Raw genomic sequence first — 21,398 nt, forward strand, 5'->3', positions numbered from 1 at the left:
TTTTATATAATTTTGTGTAGCCTGAAACTTAGTTAATTTAATAAATTCTCCCTTATAATTATGAATTTAATTTTGAACATCAATTAAATTTTATTATATCACATGCCATTTAATTAAATTATGTGATTTATGTGACATAGGTGGCATGTGACTTGCGCATCAATTGGGCAATTGAGGTCAACATTCCTTGAGGTCAATGGCTGATCATTTGCATGTGAATTATGATTATTTTGAGGGATTAAATCATCTTAAATGATGTGGATGACACATGGAAAATTAGGCACATATTGGAATCATCTACAAACCAATAGGAGGTTGCCACCTTACAAGTGTGACAAGGCTCCGATTTCCATTTTAATTTCTTTTCCTTTTTTTTATTAAGCTTAAGCTGATGGGAAACACTTAGGAGCACATCTATACACCTCATTTTCAGATCTAACATTCATTTCATTCATCTCCTTCATTCTCTCTCTCTTGTTCATAGTGTTCTTCATTTTCTCTCTTTTGTTCTTCATTTTCCAGCACCCTAACCTCCATTTTCAGCTACCAAACCTCCACAAAACTCATACCATTCTTCTCCTCTCTTCATTTTCATTCATCCATTCCATTTTCACAAGGATTGAAGCTCATTTCCATCATTCAAGAGCTATGGAGTTTGGCCTTCACAAGCAATCACTAGAGTCCTTGAATATGATGAAGATTAGCTAATTTCTTTGGTGGAATCCTATAGAGATGAAGATGGAGGATGAGTCTTGAGCTTCAAATTGGCTAATTTCTTTTGTTTACTATCCTCTTCTCTTTTTATTAGGTGGTTAGATTCCTTAATCTAGGGTTTAATCATCTTAGCTTGTAAATTCTAATTTGAATTTGATGTTGATGTAAAGAGAGAGGATTGTTTCATTTAATTTCTTCCTTGGACAGCCATGACTGAATTTTGCCACTCTTTGTTTGGCACATAATCTTGTGTTTTTCAATTAGTGAATTACTTGTATTAATATTGCATAATCTTGTGCTGTTAATGCTTGTGTTGTTGAGTAGCTTGACATAATCTTATGGTTGCTCACAACTGTTAATTTTTACCGTGGCTGTTAAGAGGAGATTTTGAGTGAATCACTTGGCTAATTTTTACACCAATTGGTTAATTGAAATATGGACTTTAATCTAAGACCTAGGGAGGTTAGCTAATTAGGTTAATTGGCTTAGGATAATTTTCTTAAGTCATGACAGCTTAGTCAAGAGGAAAGGGAAGCTAAACTTAGCCTAATCATGAGAAGATAATGAGTCCAAAATCAACTAATCTCTAGGGTTCCACTTATGAAAAGGGGAAGTGTATTTCACTCACTTTCACTAGTATTTTAATTACTTGCACATTAGGTAATTAGTTTAGATAATTAGCTAGGTAACTAAATTCCTATCACAAAGCTCACAATTTTGATATAGATGAATATTTGAGTGACTACAAATGATTGTTAGAGCTCAACATCAATTATTCAGCATGCGATAAAAGCCTTCTATGTAAATTTTGGCAAGGATAAATAGAAAAAGATATATAAAGCCAATGTTAGAGGCTGTCCCATGTACTTCACAGCCAAAAGCTTGGGACATATATTGGGGATATAAGCTCAAGGTCTGGAGCTATAAGAGCATGATTGAGCTACTCAAAGAAATGCTCCTAGATTCTACTCCAATGAAGCTTGGTTTTATCTTCAGGTCCACAACTTCCCCTTTAAGCATAGAGTGCTGGCATATGTTATGGCAAGATTCTTTATCAACAAGAGGACTACCTTCAACAGTTGCATAAAGTTTGAGACTGAGTTGCTGATAAGATTGATCAAGAAGCAGAAGATCAATATGTGTCACTACATATTTACCAAGATGCTATATGCTTCAAAAGTGGACTCAAAAAGGAAGAAGGAATGAAAAAAGGATAGAAATCTTTATTTTCCAAATGTAATGTTTGCAATATTAAGGAGATTTCAAGTCAAGTATACTGAAGGAGTAGTGCTGAAGCCTAAAGAATTCAAAGACATTACTCTATTCAAAATGAAATTCAAACTAGATGGGAATAATTTTGTTCCTCGAGAAGAAGATGAACTTACTGATCTTACTGCAACAAGAAAGAAGAGAAAAATTATAGAGAAAGCTATTGCTAGGACTTCTGAAGCAACTAGGGCCTCTACCTCTCAACCACTGCCACATATGCCTACTCCACCAAGTAACATGTCAAATGCCTTTCTGTATAAAATTCTCAATGGCATTGAAGGCAAACTTGATCAAGCAGTGGTGCATCTAAATAATGATATAAAGGGTCTTGGTGACACGATGTTGTACTTAAATAGCAAGTTGGATAGAGTCATGGATCAACTTGGGATTTCTAAAGCTCAAGGTACAGTTTAAGGCAAGAAGATGACGCTGGTCTATTAAGATTTAAAGAAGGTTCAGTCCACATTGTTAACTCATCCTCAACCTTCAAAACCCAATCTAACCCACCTCATTCCCCTTTTCGTATGCCTTCCCCTAAAGACCCTTCCTCTTAAGAGTAAGAAAATCTCATCTCCCAATGTGACCAAGGCTTTTCCATTGACCTTCACCCAGAAACTCAACCCCAAGATTAAGCTTAACATGTAGATTCCCAGACTGAATCCTAAAGCCATCAAGACACTTCCAAACCTATTCATCCCTTTGATGGCATACCAATCCCTCACTTTTCCTCTCCACCAAAATCCACTAATACAGTCAAGGCTGCTAAAACTCTAACTTTTAAGGAGTTATATGAAGATATAGGTGATATGAGTGTTACCAAACTTGTTGGTAAACTTACTCAAAACATTAGAGAGCTTGCCACACCTTCATCCATGCCTATGCTATGCTTATGCCTTCACCAGCAATTTCCTTTACTCAATTAGTGACCAAAATATTTTAAAGGAAGAAATCCATCCCCAAACTTAAACAAACCAAACCTTCCCTTTGCCAACTTGTTAAGAAAATAATTGTTGAAGAACTTGAGAACCAACGAACTGAAGATCAGTCTCAACAGACTCAAGTCCCTTTAACTATTAAAGGTCAAATTGAAAACATTTATCCTAAGCTTCTTTAAGATTTTCTTAAGCTATTAACGGCTCAATTGCTGCATTAGATCTCATTCCACCTATTGATCCAAATGACTCTTCCACTTGAGCAATGGTTCTATCTATTCAACCCTTCAATCTAAATTCTCTATCTGATAGAGAAGTCTTAGAGGCCTATCTCAGACATCGAGTGTCTTCTCTCTTAGGAAGGCTTGCATCTTTTTGATGATGCTATAGGGGGAGAAGATATATTAGAGATAAGCTAAACTTAAGGGGGAGTTGTATTAGAACATAGGCTTAAGAAGAAGAGCCTGTACTTAAGGTTTTGTATTTTTTTATTGATAAATTATTATGTCAATTGATGTATTATATATTTTATTAATGAAATATTCTAAGTTGCTCATTCATGTCTTAAAATTGTTGATTGCAAATTTAATATTTCTGCACTATTAATCCTTATTCTCTCATATTTGATTAAGGGGGAGCTTTGTATTAAATCTAACTAAAAACCTTGATCTTAAGGTTTTGTCATCATCAAAAAAGGGGAGATTGCTAGATCATATGTTTTGATGATTACAAAACAAAGAGAAGAGGTGTTTATTATGTGTGTAGATAAATGAAGAATCATGGATGAAGACAAAACCTCAAGAGCATGAAGAATTAAGAAAAGATGAAGAACCATAGGGTAAGTAATTTAAATTCTTTTATATTCAATGTGAAAACTTTGAGAGCTTAATCACATTTCATTATCATTAAAATGAATACATCATCATTAGCTCATAAGTCTCATTTATGCACTTTAAGATTTATCTTAATGCGTTCTAGCATGCATGTAATGTCTACCTTGTTGTGGTTCACAGAAGTTGAGTTTTCTCAAACTGTAGAATCATGTGTGATTTTGTATGGTCACTCACGGGATTTAGCATGTCAGGCACACTAATTGATATTTCACGTAAAAATTAGGAAGTGATTCACGCGTGGTTTGTCACTTATGCCTTGACATTGGTTTTGTGTTTCAAATCACGCAAGCATACCTTTGGTCTACACGCAAGATTTGTCAAGTTGAGTTTCTTTGCTTTCTAGAAAGTGCCATTTCATGGGTGAGAGTATATAGTGACAATGCATGATTTTGCATTAATTCTCTTAATCACACTTTGCCAAAATTGAGTCTTATATCTTTTCAAGCCTTGTTCAAATTGTATACTTTATGTGGTCTGTGATTCACAATTACGTATCTCTTATCATGCAAAATCTTGCTTGAGTGTATAATGTTTCCACGCGTGATATGTATTCCAAAATAGCTTAAGTTTTGCAACTTGCCATTTCATGCGTGAGTGTTGTTGTGTTCCACGCGTGATTTGTCTTCCCAAATCGTTTGGGTTTGAGTCAAGCCATTTCACATGTGATGGTCTGTTGCTTTCATGTGAGATTTGTTTCTCAAAATTGGTTTTGGCATTTTGGTAGCCAAACCACGTGTGAGAGCATGTTAGTTACGCGCAAGTTCTGTCACACAAATTTGGGCTTAACTTTCTTCTAGCCAAATCAGGCGTGAGGACAAGTTGGTCACACATAAAATTTGTCACACATAATTGATTTTGGCTTTTTGTTAGCTAAACCACATGTGAGAGCCAGAGGGTTGCACACGAGTTTTTGCACACAGAATGGATTGTATATTCATATACTCAAAACCATACATGAGATTCCTTAGAGTTCATACGTGATTTATCACATATACATATCTGGAACTTGATACAAGCCATTTCACGTGTGATTTAACAGGATGCACACAAGAAATTGCACTAACAGCTAGTGATACTGTTCCAATGGTGTGTCAACTGCCAAAACTATATATGCGATACAATTCAAGTTTGAATAAAAACTTTTAATTCTTGAGCGAACTTTTCTTTATATGAGCATTCAAAAAGATTTCAAATTGTGCTTAATCATTTAGCATTTATTCATCATTCTTGAAAAGAATTGTAAAAAAGCTCTCATAAGTTTATAAACTTTCAACTAAAATTTATCGACTTTTTAGGAGAGTTTATCTCATTCTTTTGAAATCCTGAAAAGGTATTTTTCAAGTATTTGTAACAACTTGCTAGATTGTAGCAATGTTTGTTAGTTGATTCAAGACAAGTTAAGTCTTGTGAGTGATACTGTGGTGGCAGGCACCTATTAAAGCTGTGAATTTAGTTGAAATCTCAAGTATGATCTTAAAGACTAGATGTAGGCCAAGTTTGAGGTTAAACCAGTATAAATCCTGTGTGTTTCCTCTTCTTCCTTCATACTAAAGCTTTAAGTTTTTTGAAAATCTTTAAGTGTCACCCAATTCACCCCCTTTGTAGGTGCCAGCCTATCCAACACCATGGCTTCAATATTTGCTTGAGATGAAGGAATGTGGCCAGAGAAGTGTGGGAAAATGGAGGAAAATGAGAGAAAATTTAGATGAACTAATGTTAGAAATTTCAAAAAAGTGAGAGGGAATAGGTGTGAATTGTGATGTGAAAAATGAATGAATGAGTGTGTGCACGAACCTAAATCATATATTCATCTTGTGATGGTGTAAAATGGGTAGAATATAATGGGTTTTAGGTGATCAAAGCCATAAAATATTTGAAACTACTTAAGAAACTTAATTAGGAGGTTCAAGAATGAATGTGGCCACCATTCAAGTAAGGTTAACTTGGATACACATGTAGCTCTTGTAGGATGCTCTACATTTGATTGAAACTCACTAAAAGATTCTAAAAAGATTATTAAAAGGTGATCAAGAGGTGCTTGGCTAAAATCCTTCATGCTTAGAGTCATGAAAAGCTTCTTGATTTAACTTTTGCACATGTGTCATTCTAAGATCTTCTAACTTTGTACTTTGTCTTGTAATCTAATTTTTTGGCCATTTAATCTTGATCCAAATCCTTGTTTGCACTTGTAATTGTACACACAAGAATAATCAAAACATGTGTAAAAAATTTCAAATCAAAATTCAAAACCAATTGCAAAATATAATGTTGTTTCAAAAGTCCTAGGTTATAAAACATGGCAGCCTAATATTAATGTTTTTGTGTTGGAACATCCTATAATTTATGTCTTTTAATGTCTCTTTGTAACCCATAATAAATTTGAATATCAAACTTGTCCTATTGATTGTAAGAACATAAAAGACACAAAATAAGCTAATGTCCCAAAATTGCTTAAAACTTATCAAAATGACCAAAATACACTTAGACTATGAATGAACCCTAATTGATTTTAAAGGTCTAACAATGCCTAAATATGCAATAATTGAGTTCCTAAGGATGCAATAATGCAAGGAAATCATCATAAAATGTATGTAAATAATGAAATATGTTATGCCTAATCCACTAAGGGTGAATAACCTAACAATTTATAACACTCCCTATTGGATGTTATAAACAAATAATATGTATTATTAAAACCTTACTAATAAAAACCCAATAAGACAAAAAACATAATGAAAGAAAAAGAATACGCAATAAATATTGAAGCTACTTTATTAAAAATTTTACCAAAAAAATTCTGTGATACAAAACCTTAGTTTAAAAAAATGAGTACAGGATGAACTTTACTCTAGGTGATGAGCACATCATTTTTTTTTTATATCTTATTAGAAAATACTAATTTTTAAAATATGATTGTTGCAAATATTTTTTACGCAAATCTTCTTTCTGGCCAAATTTTGAGTTCTACTCCCACCTCCACTGCTCTACCGGTCTACCCCCAATTTCCTACTACTAAAGGGGACATAAGCGTCTATGAAGTTATATCCACTCATCATAATTTATAACCATTTATTTATTTAATTTTTTTATGCAATTTTTATTTGATTTTATTTATTACCACAAAGCCCCAGGCGTGAATCCCACGTTCCCGAGTCCCCCGGGTTTGCTTTCTATCAGGGTTCCTGGTTTGCTTCTTCATTCGTCAAATCAAGAGTCAAAAGAACGAAACAGTGTTTAATTTTCCTTTCTACTTGCCGGAGACTTTGAATTTCCCAAAGTCGAAGTCAGTGAGCGATGTCGTTGGTCTCTGCATGCTGTTTGTTAAAGGAGCTCTGAGTGGAGAGGAAGAACAAAGGCATGGCGATTTCTAACCGGCGATCACACTCCAACGGCAAGGGCTGGAAGTTCTTCAAACTTCCGTTTCGTCATTCTGCAGCTACCACTCCTGCGGCTAACGCTCCGTCTTCATATCCTCCGGTTGAAGGTTCAAAGTCTCGTAGTTCCAATTCGGTATCTTCGGTCGCTAGATCGCTTCTTCCAACCAGACATCGTCTCAAGCTTGATCCCTCCAAGAAGCTTTACCTCCCTTGTATGTCTTGCTTCTTCAATTCCCACCCCCCGCCCAACTCTCTCTCTCTCTCTCTCCCTCTCTCTCTCACACACACACACACGCACACACACACAAATACCTTAATTATGCAAGTTCGGTGAATTCTTGTGCTAGTTCGTATGCGATTTAATATTTGGTAATTTGATAACGATCTGACTTTTGTCCTGGCAATGATTTTCCTTAATTGGATTGTAACAGCTATTTCACGCGCTGGGGTGGTCATGTCTTAAACTGGAATTCCTCAGTATTAGAAACTTTATAGCCGAAGATAGTTAATATTTTTTTTCCCTTGAATTTATTTTGGCTCGAAATTGGCAAATAACATCTATGTTTTTAATTTTATATGCCTCGAAGAAACTTTTTATTCGCTCCTCTAGTTCTAACTATAGCACTTATTTGAGTAAGTTGTCTTCGATACTTTCTTGTTTACATGATACGTTGCGCAACATTATTTTACAGAACATGATACTTTAGTGCCAATCACAATCTCATCTCTTCAGGACTAAAAAATTGAAGGGGCAAAGTTGCTGAAGATTTGACCGAATATTCTTTCGATTGTCTAAATTATTTTAGCTACTACACTGCTGTTTTTTCACAAGTCAATTCACTGGGTTGCTCTTTCCTAACAAGGAAAATTGTGAATGATTGAAGTTATACTTTGGCACTCGATGTATTCATCTAGATATTTATATCTAGAAGATAAGTTTTTCTTTTTTGTAATACTGGGCATATTTTGTGGACAAATTGTTTCCTTTATCTTCATATCATCCATATGCTGAGGGACTTATTAGTTTATGTATTCCTAGAGAAAAAGTCCATTTTAATTTCCCGTTGATCTGCACGTCTTTAGGACAAATTGAGTCCATCTCATCCATTTTGATATGACGAATGCAACTAATGGATCATTTCTGTGTCTAATTTATAAATGCCATCAGCATTTTGATTTTATTTTTCTGCCTATCAAGCAGTTAAAGGTAGTAATAACAACTTAACTTACTTGCAGTGTAAGTTTTTTGGGTGTCAGCATCAAATAATGATATTTGTTCTTTTAAAGGACAAATGTGACAAGCTTCCATACTCTAAACCCAAATTTTAGTTTCCACATATCCGTGATTGAGCTAAACAATAAATAAGATAAACTTAGATCGTGGCGACAACAGTCTCATGCTGTTATGTTTCTTAATGTCAGCTTTATAGGAAAGATGTTTTCTTGAGAAAGACTCGTTTTAAAAGCCTCCTCATATGTTCATGGTTCAGAAATGAATATCTTCTGGGGCTAATGTTTGCCTGGGAGTTAATGTGCGCATATCCATTTTATTTTCTTGCGTTTATTTATATATTTTCCTTTGGCAATGCTCTCCATATGATTACTTGCATTTTGTCTTGTATCTTTTGCCTTCTTACTTTACTGTTCTTCCTGTGAAGATGAACCAGGGAAGCAGGCTAAGAGTGCCATCAGGATTAAAAACACTAGCAAATCCCATGTAGCTTTCAAGGTATGGTTAAACAGAAGCACCTGTTTAGCTCTTATCCTGTCTAAAATTTTCAACTTTGGATTTGTCATTTTTGCTACTCCTCACTTACTTCGAACACAACTGTTTATCCTTGCTGCTTCTCTGTCTGAATTTTCCTAAAGAGTTCATATATATTGCTGTACAACAAATTTATCTGCCTCTGATTATAATTGTTCTTCTTTTGTTATGTACATACAGTTCCAAACAACATCACCCAAAAGCTGTTTCATGCGCCCTCCTGGGGCTATCCTTGCACCTGGCGAGAGTATTATTGCAATTGGTAATAACCAACATTTCATTTCTCAATATTTTTCCTTTTTGTGTTGAACATAAGATTGCTACAGGACAAACTTTATGTCGTTAATTTTTATTTGGTTTGCCAGTGTTTAAGTTTGTAGAGGTACCAGAAAATAATGAAAAGCCTGAAAAAAGTGGACTCAAGTTTAAAATCATGAGCCTGAAAGTCAAAGGAGAAGTTGATTATGTACCAGAGCTGGTTAGTTGAATTCACTGTGTTCACACTTTTCATAAAGACAAGATGTCGATCTTTTTGTTGTTTGGCCCTATCATTGTCTATTTCCTGCCTTCTGGTCCCAGCCTCTTTTCTTTACCTTGCGGAAATGTTACTATTGTGTCTACCCTAATTATCGTATCTATTTTTTTCCTTATCTACTTCCAGATATGTTTCATTTCTTGGGTTTTAGTTGTACTTGATTGAATTGGACACATAGTTAAACTGTATTTCAACTATCTAAATTTTATGTTCATCTATCTTTCTGCACATTCCAAAAGTATCTTTTTTTTGGAAAGCATTCTTATTTGGATTTTCCAAATTTTTCTGTTTCTGTAGTTTTCATTTTATCTTTATATCCTTCTGTTTTCATGAAAACCTTACAATCATCTAGTGCTCAACGGTCTATTCTTTAATTTTAGATTGCTTTTATATAATTCTTTGTGTTTCTTCTTTCCTGCAAAAGTTCGATGAGCAGAAGGACCAAGTAGCGGTGGAGCAGATTTTGCGAGTTGTGTTCATAGATCCGGAGCGAGCTACTCCTGTAAGTCTTTAAGGATTCATCAATGCATTATATAGTGCCAAATTCAGTGATTCTCTTCTTTTTCTCCCTTTCTCTCCCTTTTTCTTTATCTCTGTGCACTGCATGACTTGTGACTCTTGTGTGTCAAAAATTCATAATCTACTATTTCAACGGACATACTTATGAAAAGTTACCTATAATTAAATAACAGATTGCCTAATTATATATGAGGTTTTATTTTGTATCATCAAGGCTTTAGAGAAATTGAAAAGGCAATTGGCTGAAGCTGATGCTGCACTTGATGCTCGTAAGAAGCCTCCAGAAGAGTCTGGTTCTGAGATTATTGGGCAAGGAGAGGTCATAGATGAATGGGTGAGAATCTTTTTTCCTTGCAATTTTTTGAGAAATTGACAGTTAAGGACTCAACTCATATTAATGATAATTATTAATTTTTAAATATAAAATTATTCTCAAGGATCACAAGAATAAATTCCATTGGTGCCTCATAAAGTTACCATTCATATTTTTCAAAGTCACAACTTATTTTTTCGGATGTTATAAAGGCATTTTCATTATCAAATTTAAGATACTTGAAATTATTTCTATAAGTATTATTTTAGTTGTGAGCAATGATTGTCCCTTGGCAAGCCCCAAGATATAATTGCTTAAACTTCTATTCCCTTAACAAAAAAGAATGTTGCATCTGTAGCAAGCATGAGTAGTAACTAAAAGAACCAATAATGGAAACTCATTTCGACAGGTCTTAAGAGAAATTTTGATTTCTTGGTTCTTAGATGCCATTAACATGAGTTATGGATTTTAAGTGTCACTTTCCCTAATATTCATACATTTTTTTATTGGACAATGTTCTTATTTGATGAACGTTTCTTTGTATAACATCTATGTTTCCAGAAAAACAGAAGGGAAAGGTACCTTGCGAAACAACAGGTTGAAGGATTAGTAGTAGACTCTGTGTAAGTGTTCTTCTGGGCTTTACAAATTTATGTTAGTACATTACTACGATTAAACATCGACAGCAGATTAAAGTCAAGTGTGAAGTTGAATTCAGAAAAGAGTTATGAAACTACAGTGCTTGATTTTGTAGAAATATTCCAGATGATGATGAGTATATTTCGAAGAATCCTAGGTAGTAAACATCCTCTACAGATGAGTAAGATGAGTGCCTGTTATTTTCTTTTTGATACACTAGTGTATTTGGAACATTCCATGATTAAGGATTCATTGGAATTTTTATCCCAAGGACAAAGGACCACATTAGCAACTTATCTTTAAATCTGGTCCAATAAATTCTGAAACTTCATTGTAAGACAAGGGACTAAATAGAAATTATATTTTGATGAGAAATGACTAAAATAACCTTCATTAATGTTAACAAAATTCTAGTCACCATCACCAGACCTTGTTACAATATGAAGTGGACTCAGTAAAACTATAACATAACTTGTTAATTCACCAATCTGTACTTATTAATTCACCAAAAGTACTTGTTAACAATACTTTTAGCATATTTAATTTTGTTAGCTTGATATATTATGAAGTGTACTTGTTAAAACTTTTACTTAACATGTCATTTTGCTAATGAGTACTTGTTAGTTCACCACCAAGACTTGTTAACAATATCTTCAACATATTCAATCTTATTAACTTATTATAATATGAAGTGGACTTGTTAAAATCTTAGTTTAACTTGTCATTTCATTATGAGTACTTGTTTATTTATCAGCAGAACTTGTTAATAATACCTTTCATATATTAAATCTTCTTGACTTGTTATGATAAAACGTAGATTTGTTAAAATCCAAACATAACTTGTTATTTGAGCAAGATTTATTGTAACAAACTTGTTAAACTCTTAATTTGTCATTTTGTATTGTAAATATAGAATGTAATAAAGTCAACAAGATTTATTGAATATGTATAATGTATTGATACCAAGTTCTGCTAGTAAATTAATAAATATGCATAGATGAAATGATAAGTTATAGTTATGACAGGTCCATCTCATATTTTATATAACATTTATTTGAAGCACATTAAGTCTTAAGATTTAAACAAGTTTATTTGATGCCTGTGTAACATTCTTTTGGGCATTTTCAAACTTATTTTGCATCTAAGCTCATAAATTAACAATATAAAGTTTATTAAAAAAAAAAGTTGAGCTAGTGTTTTAGTTATTGTTCCATTTGAAAGTTATAATTTCTTGTTCTATTTTAGTAATTGTCAAAAGAAAAATAATCATTACTTAAATTAAAATAGTTACGAGCATTTACAACATTTTAACTTCAATTAATAAAAAATCTACAAGGAAGAAGTTGTAGTTACTTCACGTGGGTGTGATTTATGTGCTCTTAGTCCCAAAGATCCTTATGTCTCAGTGATGCAAACTGTATTGATCCAGTTAAGGCCCCTTAATGCCTTTTTTGAGCAAACTTTGGCCACTTTAAGATCCTCAATCCCTTAACACTTCAACCTTCGGATCTCTAAATGTGGTGACATGGTCTTACACTCATGGATCGTTGGTTGGATTCTTTTTGATGCACAAGTTCCTCAGAGTGGCAAGTGCAGAGTATACTTGAATCTTAGTATGGCAGATACAGGATATTAAAGAATCAGGCTTTCAAAGAAGAAAAAGCTTTACATAATTGAAGCACACACAAGTTTTATTGCCTAACGAGCTCTACCTTACAAACAAACTGAAGCCTTCTTATATGGACATAGTATGTAAGATCAAGACAATCGGTTTATGATTACAAGTAGACAAACTTTTTTCTCATGCTTGGTTACTTTAGACAAAATAAAGTAAAAACAAAAGTAAAAGAAGGTTGACATGAATAAAAGAAAACTACTTTGTCAGAAAGTCAAAAGTAACTTTTGATAAAATAACTATAAGATAAACACTTAAAAGAGGATATGACTAAAAGCATGCATATTCCTTTCGCGATTATCATAAGCTTTTGTGAATACACTCCTGATCATATGAAAGGTTGAGCCAATGTGTTTATTCCTTTTGATGTCTTCTAGTTGAAGGGCTATCACATGAGTTGTTTCAGTTGTTCATCATCAAAGTCTTGATCCATATCTTAAGTGGGTCCCAGGGTTGTTGCATCCTTTAGTTTTAGGAATAGTTGATAAGTCTGGGTCTCTATCTGGTATGAGTCCTGATTGTCTGGTGGAAATTATAGAGCTGTGGATGATGATTTTTCATCATAGGATTCCATCCAAGTGGAATATTCTGTTTATATAATAAGACTTGTGAGTCATTCAGGAAATTCATATTGGACTAATGGAGATAAGTTATTTGAAAGAATAGGCTGATGAGGTATTGGACTGAGATGTACACTTAAGATTAGGATTTGAAACTAGATAATTATTTATTTCCTATAAAAATTTTTTTAATTCAATTAAAGTAAAATTTTCATATGTCATCCAGTTGGTGGCGGTCTTCCATAGCCATGCTTGATTAGCCACGTAGAGCTTTCCTTTACTATCAAGGTAATAAGGTTGATGAATCACGAAGAAGGAGTGGGCCTTTTGTTCTTGTAAAGGGATTTTTCCCTAGATGTACATATTGGACAAAAGTTCTTGGAAGCCATCTTCCTGCTAAAGACATACTTGTTGGTTTTTAAGTGTATTGAGAAACTAAAAATTTGTAAATACTCCCTAGGGGTATTTAGTTCAAACAATTTTTTAAGGAATACACTAATATCCCAAGTATTATGGAGATTTAAAAGGTTCCTCTAGGATATGAACACATCAAGGATTAATTTCTTAAGTTTTGCTGTGAAAATCATAATTAATCTCAGCATCCATCTCCTTTATGGAAAAGCAAGAAGTTTTTCATTAAACTCCCTTTTAAAAAGAATGAAGAGGTCAACCCAACAAAGGCATCTCATCCTGAAATGAACCCAGAAGATCTTGTTTTGGCTAGAGATGAATATGCAACTTTGTTTAAATAGGGTCTTATTGAGCTCGCAACATTAGATTGAGCTTGTTAAGCTTTTTATGTAAAAAAAAGATTTGAAAAACATGAAGAGAAAAAGAGGTTGGTAATTAATTATAAGTTTCTTAATGCTTTTCTTTAAGATGACAAGTTTCCTTTGTCCAAGATCAACACTCAGTTAGTACATTTAAAGTGAACCAAGATATTTTCAAAGTTCAATCTCAAAGCAAGATTTTAGTAGCTGGGGATAAATCCTATAGATAGATGGAAGATGGCTTGTTGTATTCCAAATGCCCAATACCAATGTACAGTCCTGCCTTTTGGTTTTAAGGCTGCCCTATCACTATTTCAAAAGACTATAATAAGAATTTTTGAGTCTATTATTCACAGTGCTCTCATCTACATTGATGACATCTTGTTGTTCTTAGAAACTAAACAAGAGCATAAGGACCTTTTGGCTCAATTTTACAAGATCATCTAACAATATGAGATTATGCTTTCAGCTCGTAAAGGATATATTGGTGTAGTCCAAATAGAATTTTTGGATATGCTAATCCAAGGTGGGATAATAACAACTCAGTTCACATGTTGTTGAGGAATTATTGAATTTCCCTAATGAAAACATATCAAAAACTCAAGTACAACAAGTTTTAACTATAGTCAATTATATCATAGACTTTTATCCTCAAGTATCTCATCACACCAACAAGCTGTCCAGACTTTTGAAAAAAAAAAAAATCCACCACCTTAGGGTCCCAGCCAAACAAAAGCTGTCCACTATTTAAAGCAAATTTGTCAGCATCTTCCTCGACTTAGGATCCCTAACAAATGACATCACATCTTACAAATTGATGCTAGTGATGACTTTTGGAGAGTTGTACTTCTTGAAGAAATAGATGAGAAAAGATATTATTATGGTCATGTCAACGAGGAATTCAAACCCTCTAAAAAGAATTACCATATAGGCTATAAAGAAGTCCTAACTATGAAACGTGGCATTGAAAAATTCAACTTTCATCTTAGCCCTTGCTATTACTTTGTGATAGAAATGGATAACATGTCATTCCTAAAGATTTTGAATCAAAATAAAAAGATACTCCCTGAAACTCAACTCCTTTAATAGAAAGATTGGCTTGCTCGCTATAAATTTACAGTCCATCATATTAAAGGAAACCACAACATCATAGCAGACTACCTTACCAAATCTCAAAAGAAAATTAATCTCATTACCCTTCCAAAAAAGCCACCTCTCTTTATCTTCAACATTATGCCTAGCAACTTAGTTTTTTTTGCTAGGCCAGAACCCAACCACTGTCCCAGAAGTTTAAAAGTTAGCCTGAAGAAGTTTGTTTTACTGTCTTTACATCCTCCTTCAAAAAACCCAAATTCAACCTCAATTTGAATATTTTGATATTTAAGCTCTTTACCTTGACATCCCTTTCATTAAAGGTCATATTTCAGATGAACTTATGTGGTATATTTAGTCTTTATTTTCTCTTTATATCTATGTCATCGCTCTTTCTCCACTAGAGATGTTTCATTACCTATATGACTTAGCTTATGAAGGCTCAAACCTTTAGATACTCTTTGAATGGTTTGCACCTAGTTTCAAATGGCACAAGGAATTCTCTCGAGTATTTGAAAAAGAGTTGTTATTGGAAAAAATTCCTTTACAAGAACAAAGGGCCTGCTCCTTTATGATTCATCATCCTTATCACCTTGACATTAAATGAAAGCTCTACATAGCCAATCAAGCATGCCTAGGGAAGACCGCCATCAATTAGATAACACATGAAAATTCCACTTTAATTGAATTAAAAGGATTTTTATGTAAAATGAATAATTATCCAGCTTCAGATCCTAATTGTAAGCGCACATCTCTTGGTCTAATATTTCATCAGCTTATTCTTCCAAGTAACTCGTCTCCATCCATCTAATATGAATTTTCTGAATGGCTCACAAGCCTTATTGTACAAACAAGATATTCTACTTGGATGGAATCCTATGACGAAACGTCACCATCCACAGCTCCATCATTTCCACCAGATAGTTAGGACCCGTACTAGATAGAGATTCAGACTTATCAACTATTTCTAGAAGTAAAGGACACAATAATCTCAAGACTTACTCAGGATATGAATCAAGACTTTGATGATGAACAATTGAAACAACTCATGTGTGACAACCTGCAGCTAGAAGATGCTGAATAGAAGAAAAACATTTGGCTCAACTTGTCATATGATCAAAAGTGCATCCACAAAATCTGTTGCTAATCACGGAAGGAATCTGCTTTTAGTCATATCCTCTTTTAAGTATTTGTCTTGAAGTTATTTTGTTAATGTCACTTTTGATTTTCAAACAAAGCAGTTTGCTTTTAGTCATGTCGACTTACTTCTACTTTATTTTGTTTAAAGTAATCAGGCATATGAAAATTTTTTTGTCTACTTGTAATCATGAACCAGTTGTCCTGATCTTCTGCACTATGTCTATATAAGGAGGTTTCAGTTTGTTTGTAAGGCAGAACTCTTTTGGCAATAAAACTTGTGTGTTTTTCGATTATGTTTCTCTAAAGACTTTTCTCTCCTGAAAGCCTGATTCTTTAATATCCTATATTTGTCATACTAAGATTTGACTATGCTCTGCACTTACCTCTTTAAGGAACTTGTGCATTAAAAAGAATCTGACCAACAATCTATTAGTGTGAACCTATGTCACTACGTTTATAGATCCGAAGGTTGAAGTGTTAAGGGGTTGAGAATTTTAAAGTGGCTCGAGTTTGTCCAAGAGAGACATTGAGGGATCTTACCTAGATCAATACACCCTATAGCACTGAGATACAAGGATCTAATTGATAAAGGAGAGGTAATCATTACTTAAAACTAAAGTAGTCATAAATATTTACTTTATTAAATCAAAATTTTGTATAATGAATTGTAATTGTTTGCCCCATTTTACTTATTGCTAGAAGAAAAATAGTTATTACTTAAACTAAAGTTGTCATATATATTTTTAATACTTGAACTTCAATGAATAAAAATTTTGCATATGGAAAACTGTAATTGCATGCTTTATTTTAATTATTGTCAGAAGAAAAATAGTTTTTTTAAAATTAAAGTAATTATTGGTATTTATTTTTGAAAAAATTATATCTAGGTCTCACATGAGGAAATTTATTGTTAAAAAGTCTCATAAAATTTATAAAATACTTTCAATTCTTAAATTTTATGCATTTACAATTTAGTTAAAGGCATTGACGACTGGGCAATAGTCATTTACAACTTGTAAATGAAAATGACAACTTGTAATAGTAAGTTATAAATGATTGTTGCCCAATCATCAATGCTCTTAATCAAGTTGTAAATGAGCAAAATTTAAGATTTGAGAGTATTTTGTGAAATTTATGAGACCTTTTAATAATAAATTTTTTTTGTGGGACTTAGATGTAATTTTTTCCTTATTTTTTTAAGGACAAGGCTGTTACTTTTTTATTTTAAATGGGAGGTATTTTAGTCATTTTATTAAAAATAAATAAAAAAATTATGATATTTCATGAAATCTTGTTATTATTTGCATATTTCAAATGATTTTTTTTTTGTCATTTTCCTATAAAGGAAAGTAAATAAATAATTTTTTGTGTCCAAAAATAAGTGAAGCACATTACTATCTAATATAAAAATATAAATTTATAGGAGATTTCAATTTCAATTCTATATATCTAAATGTGATTCGTGCTAACTAGATTTTAATATATCAACATATAATATAAAAACAGTAATAAATAAGTCATTACTAATGTTATTGGTTTATTTATTTTTGAATACAAACTGGAATATCATTAACTAAGTCAAAAGCACTCAACAAACAAAGTGTTTAACTTCCATCAGCATCTTCCACCTTTTGACAAAAAGTTGGAGGGTGATTAAAAGGTATAAAAATTTCCAACTAGACTATGAGATAATTTAGCAGAGCATGAGCTTGGGCATTCCATTCTATTGTAAATCAATCTAGCTTCCTCTATAATATCCTAAAAGAGAAAAATGATTAGAATCCAAGCCTCTAGTAATTAAGTTAATTGCTTCTATACACAATCAAAAAAAGACTCACGGTTTGATAACCTCTAGCACAACGATCTTTGCTTGTTGCTCCGAAATTTCGGCAGTCATGATAGCCACTACCTCAACCGTTTGGGCCTTGAGCACCTACGCTGTGCTCGCCATGTCGCTCTCCAAATCCTTGATTACTTCGGTCATCTCATCTTGATGTCCTTCAAGTGTCTCTACGACCACTTACAGCTGGAACTTAAAGTACAAACTCTCGAACTTATAAACCTGAATTAAGGGCTTGTTTGTTTTAGCTTATTTCATTAAAAAATTACTTAGTTTTTTTTTAAAAAATCTATTTTATGAGTTTTTATTATGTTTAAACTTTTGAAAATAATCAAAATCTAAAAAAAAGCAAATATTTCATTATTTTAAGAAATTACTTTGAGTAGCTTTTGAAAATAATCTAATGTAATAGATAAAAGAGTGTTTTAAAAAGACAAGATACGCAAAGATATCATAAAATTTTAAAATAATTAATAAAAAATTATTTTTATAAAATAAAAATCAAGGAAGATATCATAAAATTTAAAATAATTACGTAATAATCACTTTTTTATTGTTATAACTAAACATAAAATAATGTTTACTTTTCATAAAATCTTTACAAAATGAATTTTTTTTTATAAAATGTCTAAACTACTTAAAAATTATTTATTTTTAAATCTTAACAAATGGGCCCTAAACTTTTTTTATAGACTTGAAGTTGATGTGATTAACATTTTTGTTTCTTTTGCCAAAAGAACTATACATATAACTTAATGAGTATTTTTTCTTACATGGCATAAAATCTGGTAAATATGACATGATCTACTATTTATTTATTTAGTAGTAGAACTTATTATAAATTATAAAAAATAAGTATTCTTTTCCTCGCTAATAAAGTCAGTGATTTTTGGAGCATCTAAATGATCAGTTAGCATCTAAAAGGTCAATAATTTTGGGCCTTGAATTTCGGTTGTCGTGGCCATACAAGCAGTGATTGAAGGCCTCTTCTCTTACTAAGAACTGAAAGGGACACACTTATTGGTCCCAAGTTTACAAATAATAGCCCATAAGCTATTCATTTGCTTTTTCAAGATGATGTCGAAAAAGTAAATATTGGTTTGCAAATGACGAGGCGTGGCTTTCATAGAGATTATCCTTCTGTTACCCTCCACTTGGATGGGCAAAAAACGTGGGGAAAAAAGGAAAATGAAAAAAAAAAAAAACTAGAGGGAAGAAAATTAAAAATTGGAAAGGAAGTGTTCACATCTTATATATATGTCTTTATAGTTTTTTTTTTCAATTTTAAATTAAATCCTTATAATTTTTTTTAATTGAGTGCTTATAATTTGATTTATTAAATTTTTTAATCCCAGAAAGTTAAAAAGCTTAAATTTTTCCTTTAAAAGATTTTATATTTTTATTAAATGATTATATAATTTTAGAATTAATTACATAATTTTTATAACTCAAAATTTATAAAATTATGTTGTCTTCTACACAATTTTACATAAATAAAATTTTCATAAAAATGAAAATATTGTATTAAATCAACTTTTTTTGGGCCAAAAATATTAAATCAAATATTCTATAAATTTCAAAATATTTTTTGTTTTGGGAAAGTTAATAATTAGTTATTAATTTTAACTTTTAGGTATTAATATATTTAATGGATTAAACGATAAAAACTTGATTAAATCAAAATAAATTATAAAAAACCTAATTCAAAATTGAGAGAACAGACATGTTTTTTTCTTGTTTTCTTATCTTTGGATTGTAACAGGAGAAAATATATAAAGAAAGTAAATAAATAAAATTCTTTATGTCTATAATAGCCTTATTTCAATATGTATATATATATATTATGTTTCATGTAATTATCTTTATAGAAATAAATTAAAGGAAAAAATTATATTGCAATTAATCTCATCAAAATTCTTTAAATCAAATTATTTGGTAAAAATATATTTTAAATGAAAAAAAACCATGTCAAATCTGGGTTTCCATGAATGCTAAACGAAATTGGGTGGAAATTTCAATTCAATGGGTTGGTCTAAATCCTTTTATTGTTGGCATATTTTCGTCCATTTATTCGAAATCTTTCACTGCAATCAAGAAGTGTGAACACAAGCTCGAGGAAGTGGACAAATTGAGTGGAATATTATAAACACGAGGCACCGAAAAGAAGCTTGAAAATGAGGACGCACGAGAAGGATAGGTTTGAAGATGATGGTCCTAGGGGAGAAGGTACCACGATAGTGAAGGCGATAAACACCAAGCAATCCAGCGGCCGGAAGAGTACCGTGTGGAATAAAAGTTTTCCTCTCAAAATCTCTCCGAAATTGAGGAGAAAATTTGTTCGGATGTCAGGCGCAAGTTGACTTAGATATGAGAAAAAAGATTCATGTCAAATTAAGTTGGGTTGGAGAAGTGATATATAAGTACAAAAGACTTATATCTTTAATGCCTTATGACTTTGGGTTAAGTTATATGATATCATACACATTTATATGTCTTCTTGAAACTATTGAACAGCCCAATTGTATTCTCTTCCTTTCTGAGATATTCTTAGGAAACAACAAAATGCAGTGTGTTTCTGTTGGAAACTCAAGAATAGAGATATGTGTTTTTTGAAAAAGGCTCTCTTCTAGTCTTTCCTCTTGCATCTTCTCTCGCAGAAAGTAGTGTATCTATTATGAAGATATAGCTAAAGTTTGTGACTATAATCCAATTTCAATATGGAAGGAGATTCAAGAGAAATTCTATCATCAGTGAAAGCATGTTTTCGGTCTCTATAATCTGACACTAATTAACTTCATCAAATAAATAATGGAAAAGTTGTTTTTTCTCTTTTTTTTTATAGTTTTCTTTTCTCTCATATTTTCTCTACATCCAAACATAATATTAGGGAAGAATATAGTCGTAATCTTCAACGTGGAAGGAGCTTGTCGTGCTGTCGACGGTGACTTGCAAGAGCCGAGTGCAATAGGGAAGAGGGAATTCAATATTGATTGATGATTTTATCCTGTTGGATGGCCATTGACCAGAAGCAGCCGACACGCCTATGTGGGACTATAGAGCCTCTAAATCCCTTTCATTTTTTAACTTTTTAATTTAATCTAAAACAATCAGATAAAAATAATGAACATATGACATATGATATCCAACCATATAAATGAGCATTTAAAGAAAATAAAATGTCATACATTGAACCATATAGCATGATGGGTATTGAAAGCCCTTAGCTCCACCCAAAAGACTTGAAGATATATTATCTCACAAGCCTCAAAGAGGTTTATGTAAAATTCAAGTTTGACATGCTCGGTAAGTTGATACAAAGAAATAGATATTAGGGGATACTAATTTGGTTTCCCTCATATGCTATT

At 32.3% G+C, this 21,398-nt stretch overlaps 1 protein-coding gene across 1 annotated transcript; it reads left to right on the top strand.

Annotated features, from left to right (window-relative positions):
* Positions 1–6,941: 6,941 nt before the first annotated feature.
* On the top strand, positions 6,942–11,233 carry LOC129286026 (vesicle-associated protein 4-2-like). Its single transcript, XM_054922066.1, has 7 exons — positions 6,942–7,397; positions 8,844–8,914; positions 9,131–9,212; positions 9,316–9,428; positions 9,910–9,987; positions 10,219–10,338; positions 10,879–11,233. Exons 1-7 carry the CDS (start codon positions 7,166–7,168, stop codon positions 10,942–10,944), a joined length of 762 nt encoding a protein of 253 aa, XP_054778041.1. The 5' UTR covers positions 6,942–7,165; the 3' UTR covers positions 10,945–11,233.
* The last annotated feature ends 10,165 nt before the right edge of the window (positions 11,234–21,398 follow it).

The sequence above is a fragment of the Prosopis cineraria genome, unplaced genomic scaffold (genome assembly GCF_029017545.1).
Source record: "Prosopis cineraria cultivar Desert tree isolate PC_DT_omini unplaced genomic scaffold, ASM2901754v1 PC11, whole genome shotgun sequence".
NCBI lineage: Eukaryota > Viridiplantae > Streptophyta > Magnoliopsida > Fabales > Fabaceae > Prosopis > Prosopis cineraria.

What these genes read in the sequence shown, in the direction of transcription:
- LOC129286026 (XM_054922066.1), top strand. Translation starts at nt 7,166, where the DNA reads ATGGCGATTTCTAACCGGCGATCACACTCCAACGGCAAGGGCTGGAAG. An exon ending in AATCCCATGTAGCTTTCAAG is followed by an intron (nt 8,915 to 9,130) that starts GTATGGTTAAAC and finishes ATGTACATACAG; the next exon opens with TTCCAAACAACATCACCCAA. An exon ending in GAGAGGTCATAGATGAATGG is followed by an intron (nt 10,339 to 10,878) that starts GTGAGAATCTTT and finishes CTATGTTTCCAG; the next exon opens with AAAAACAGAAGGGAAAGGTA.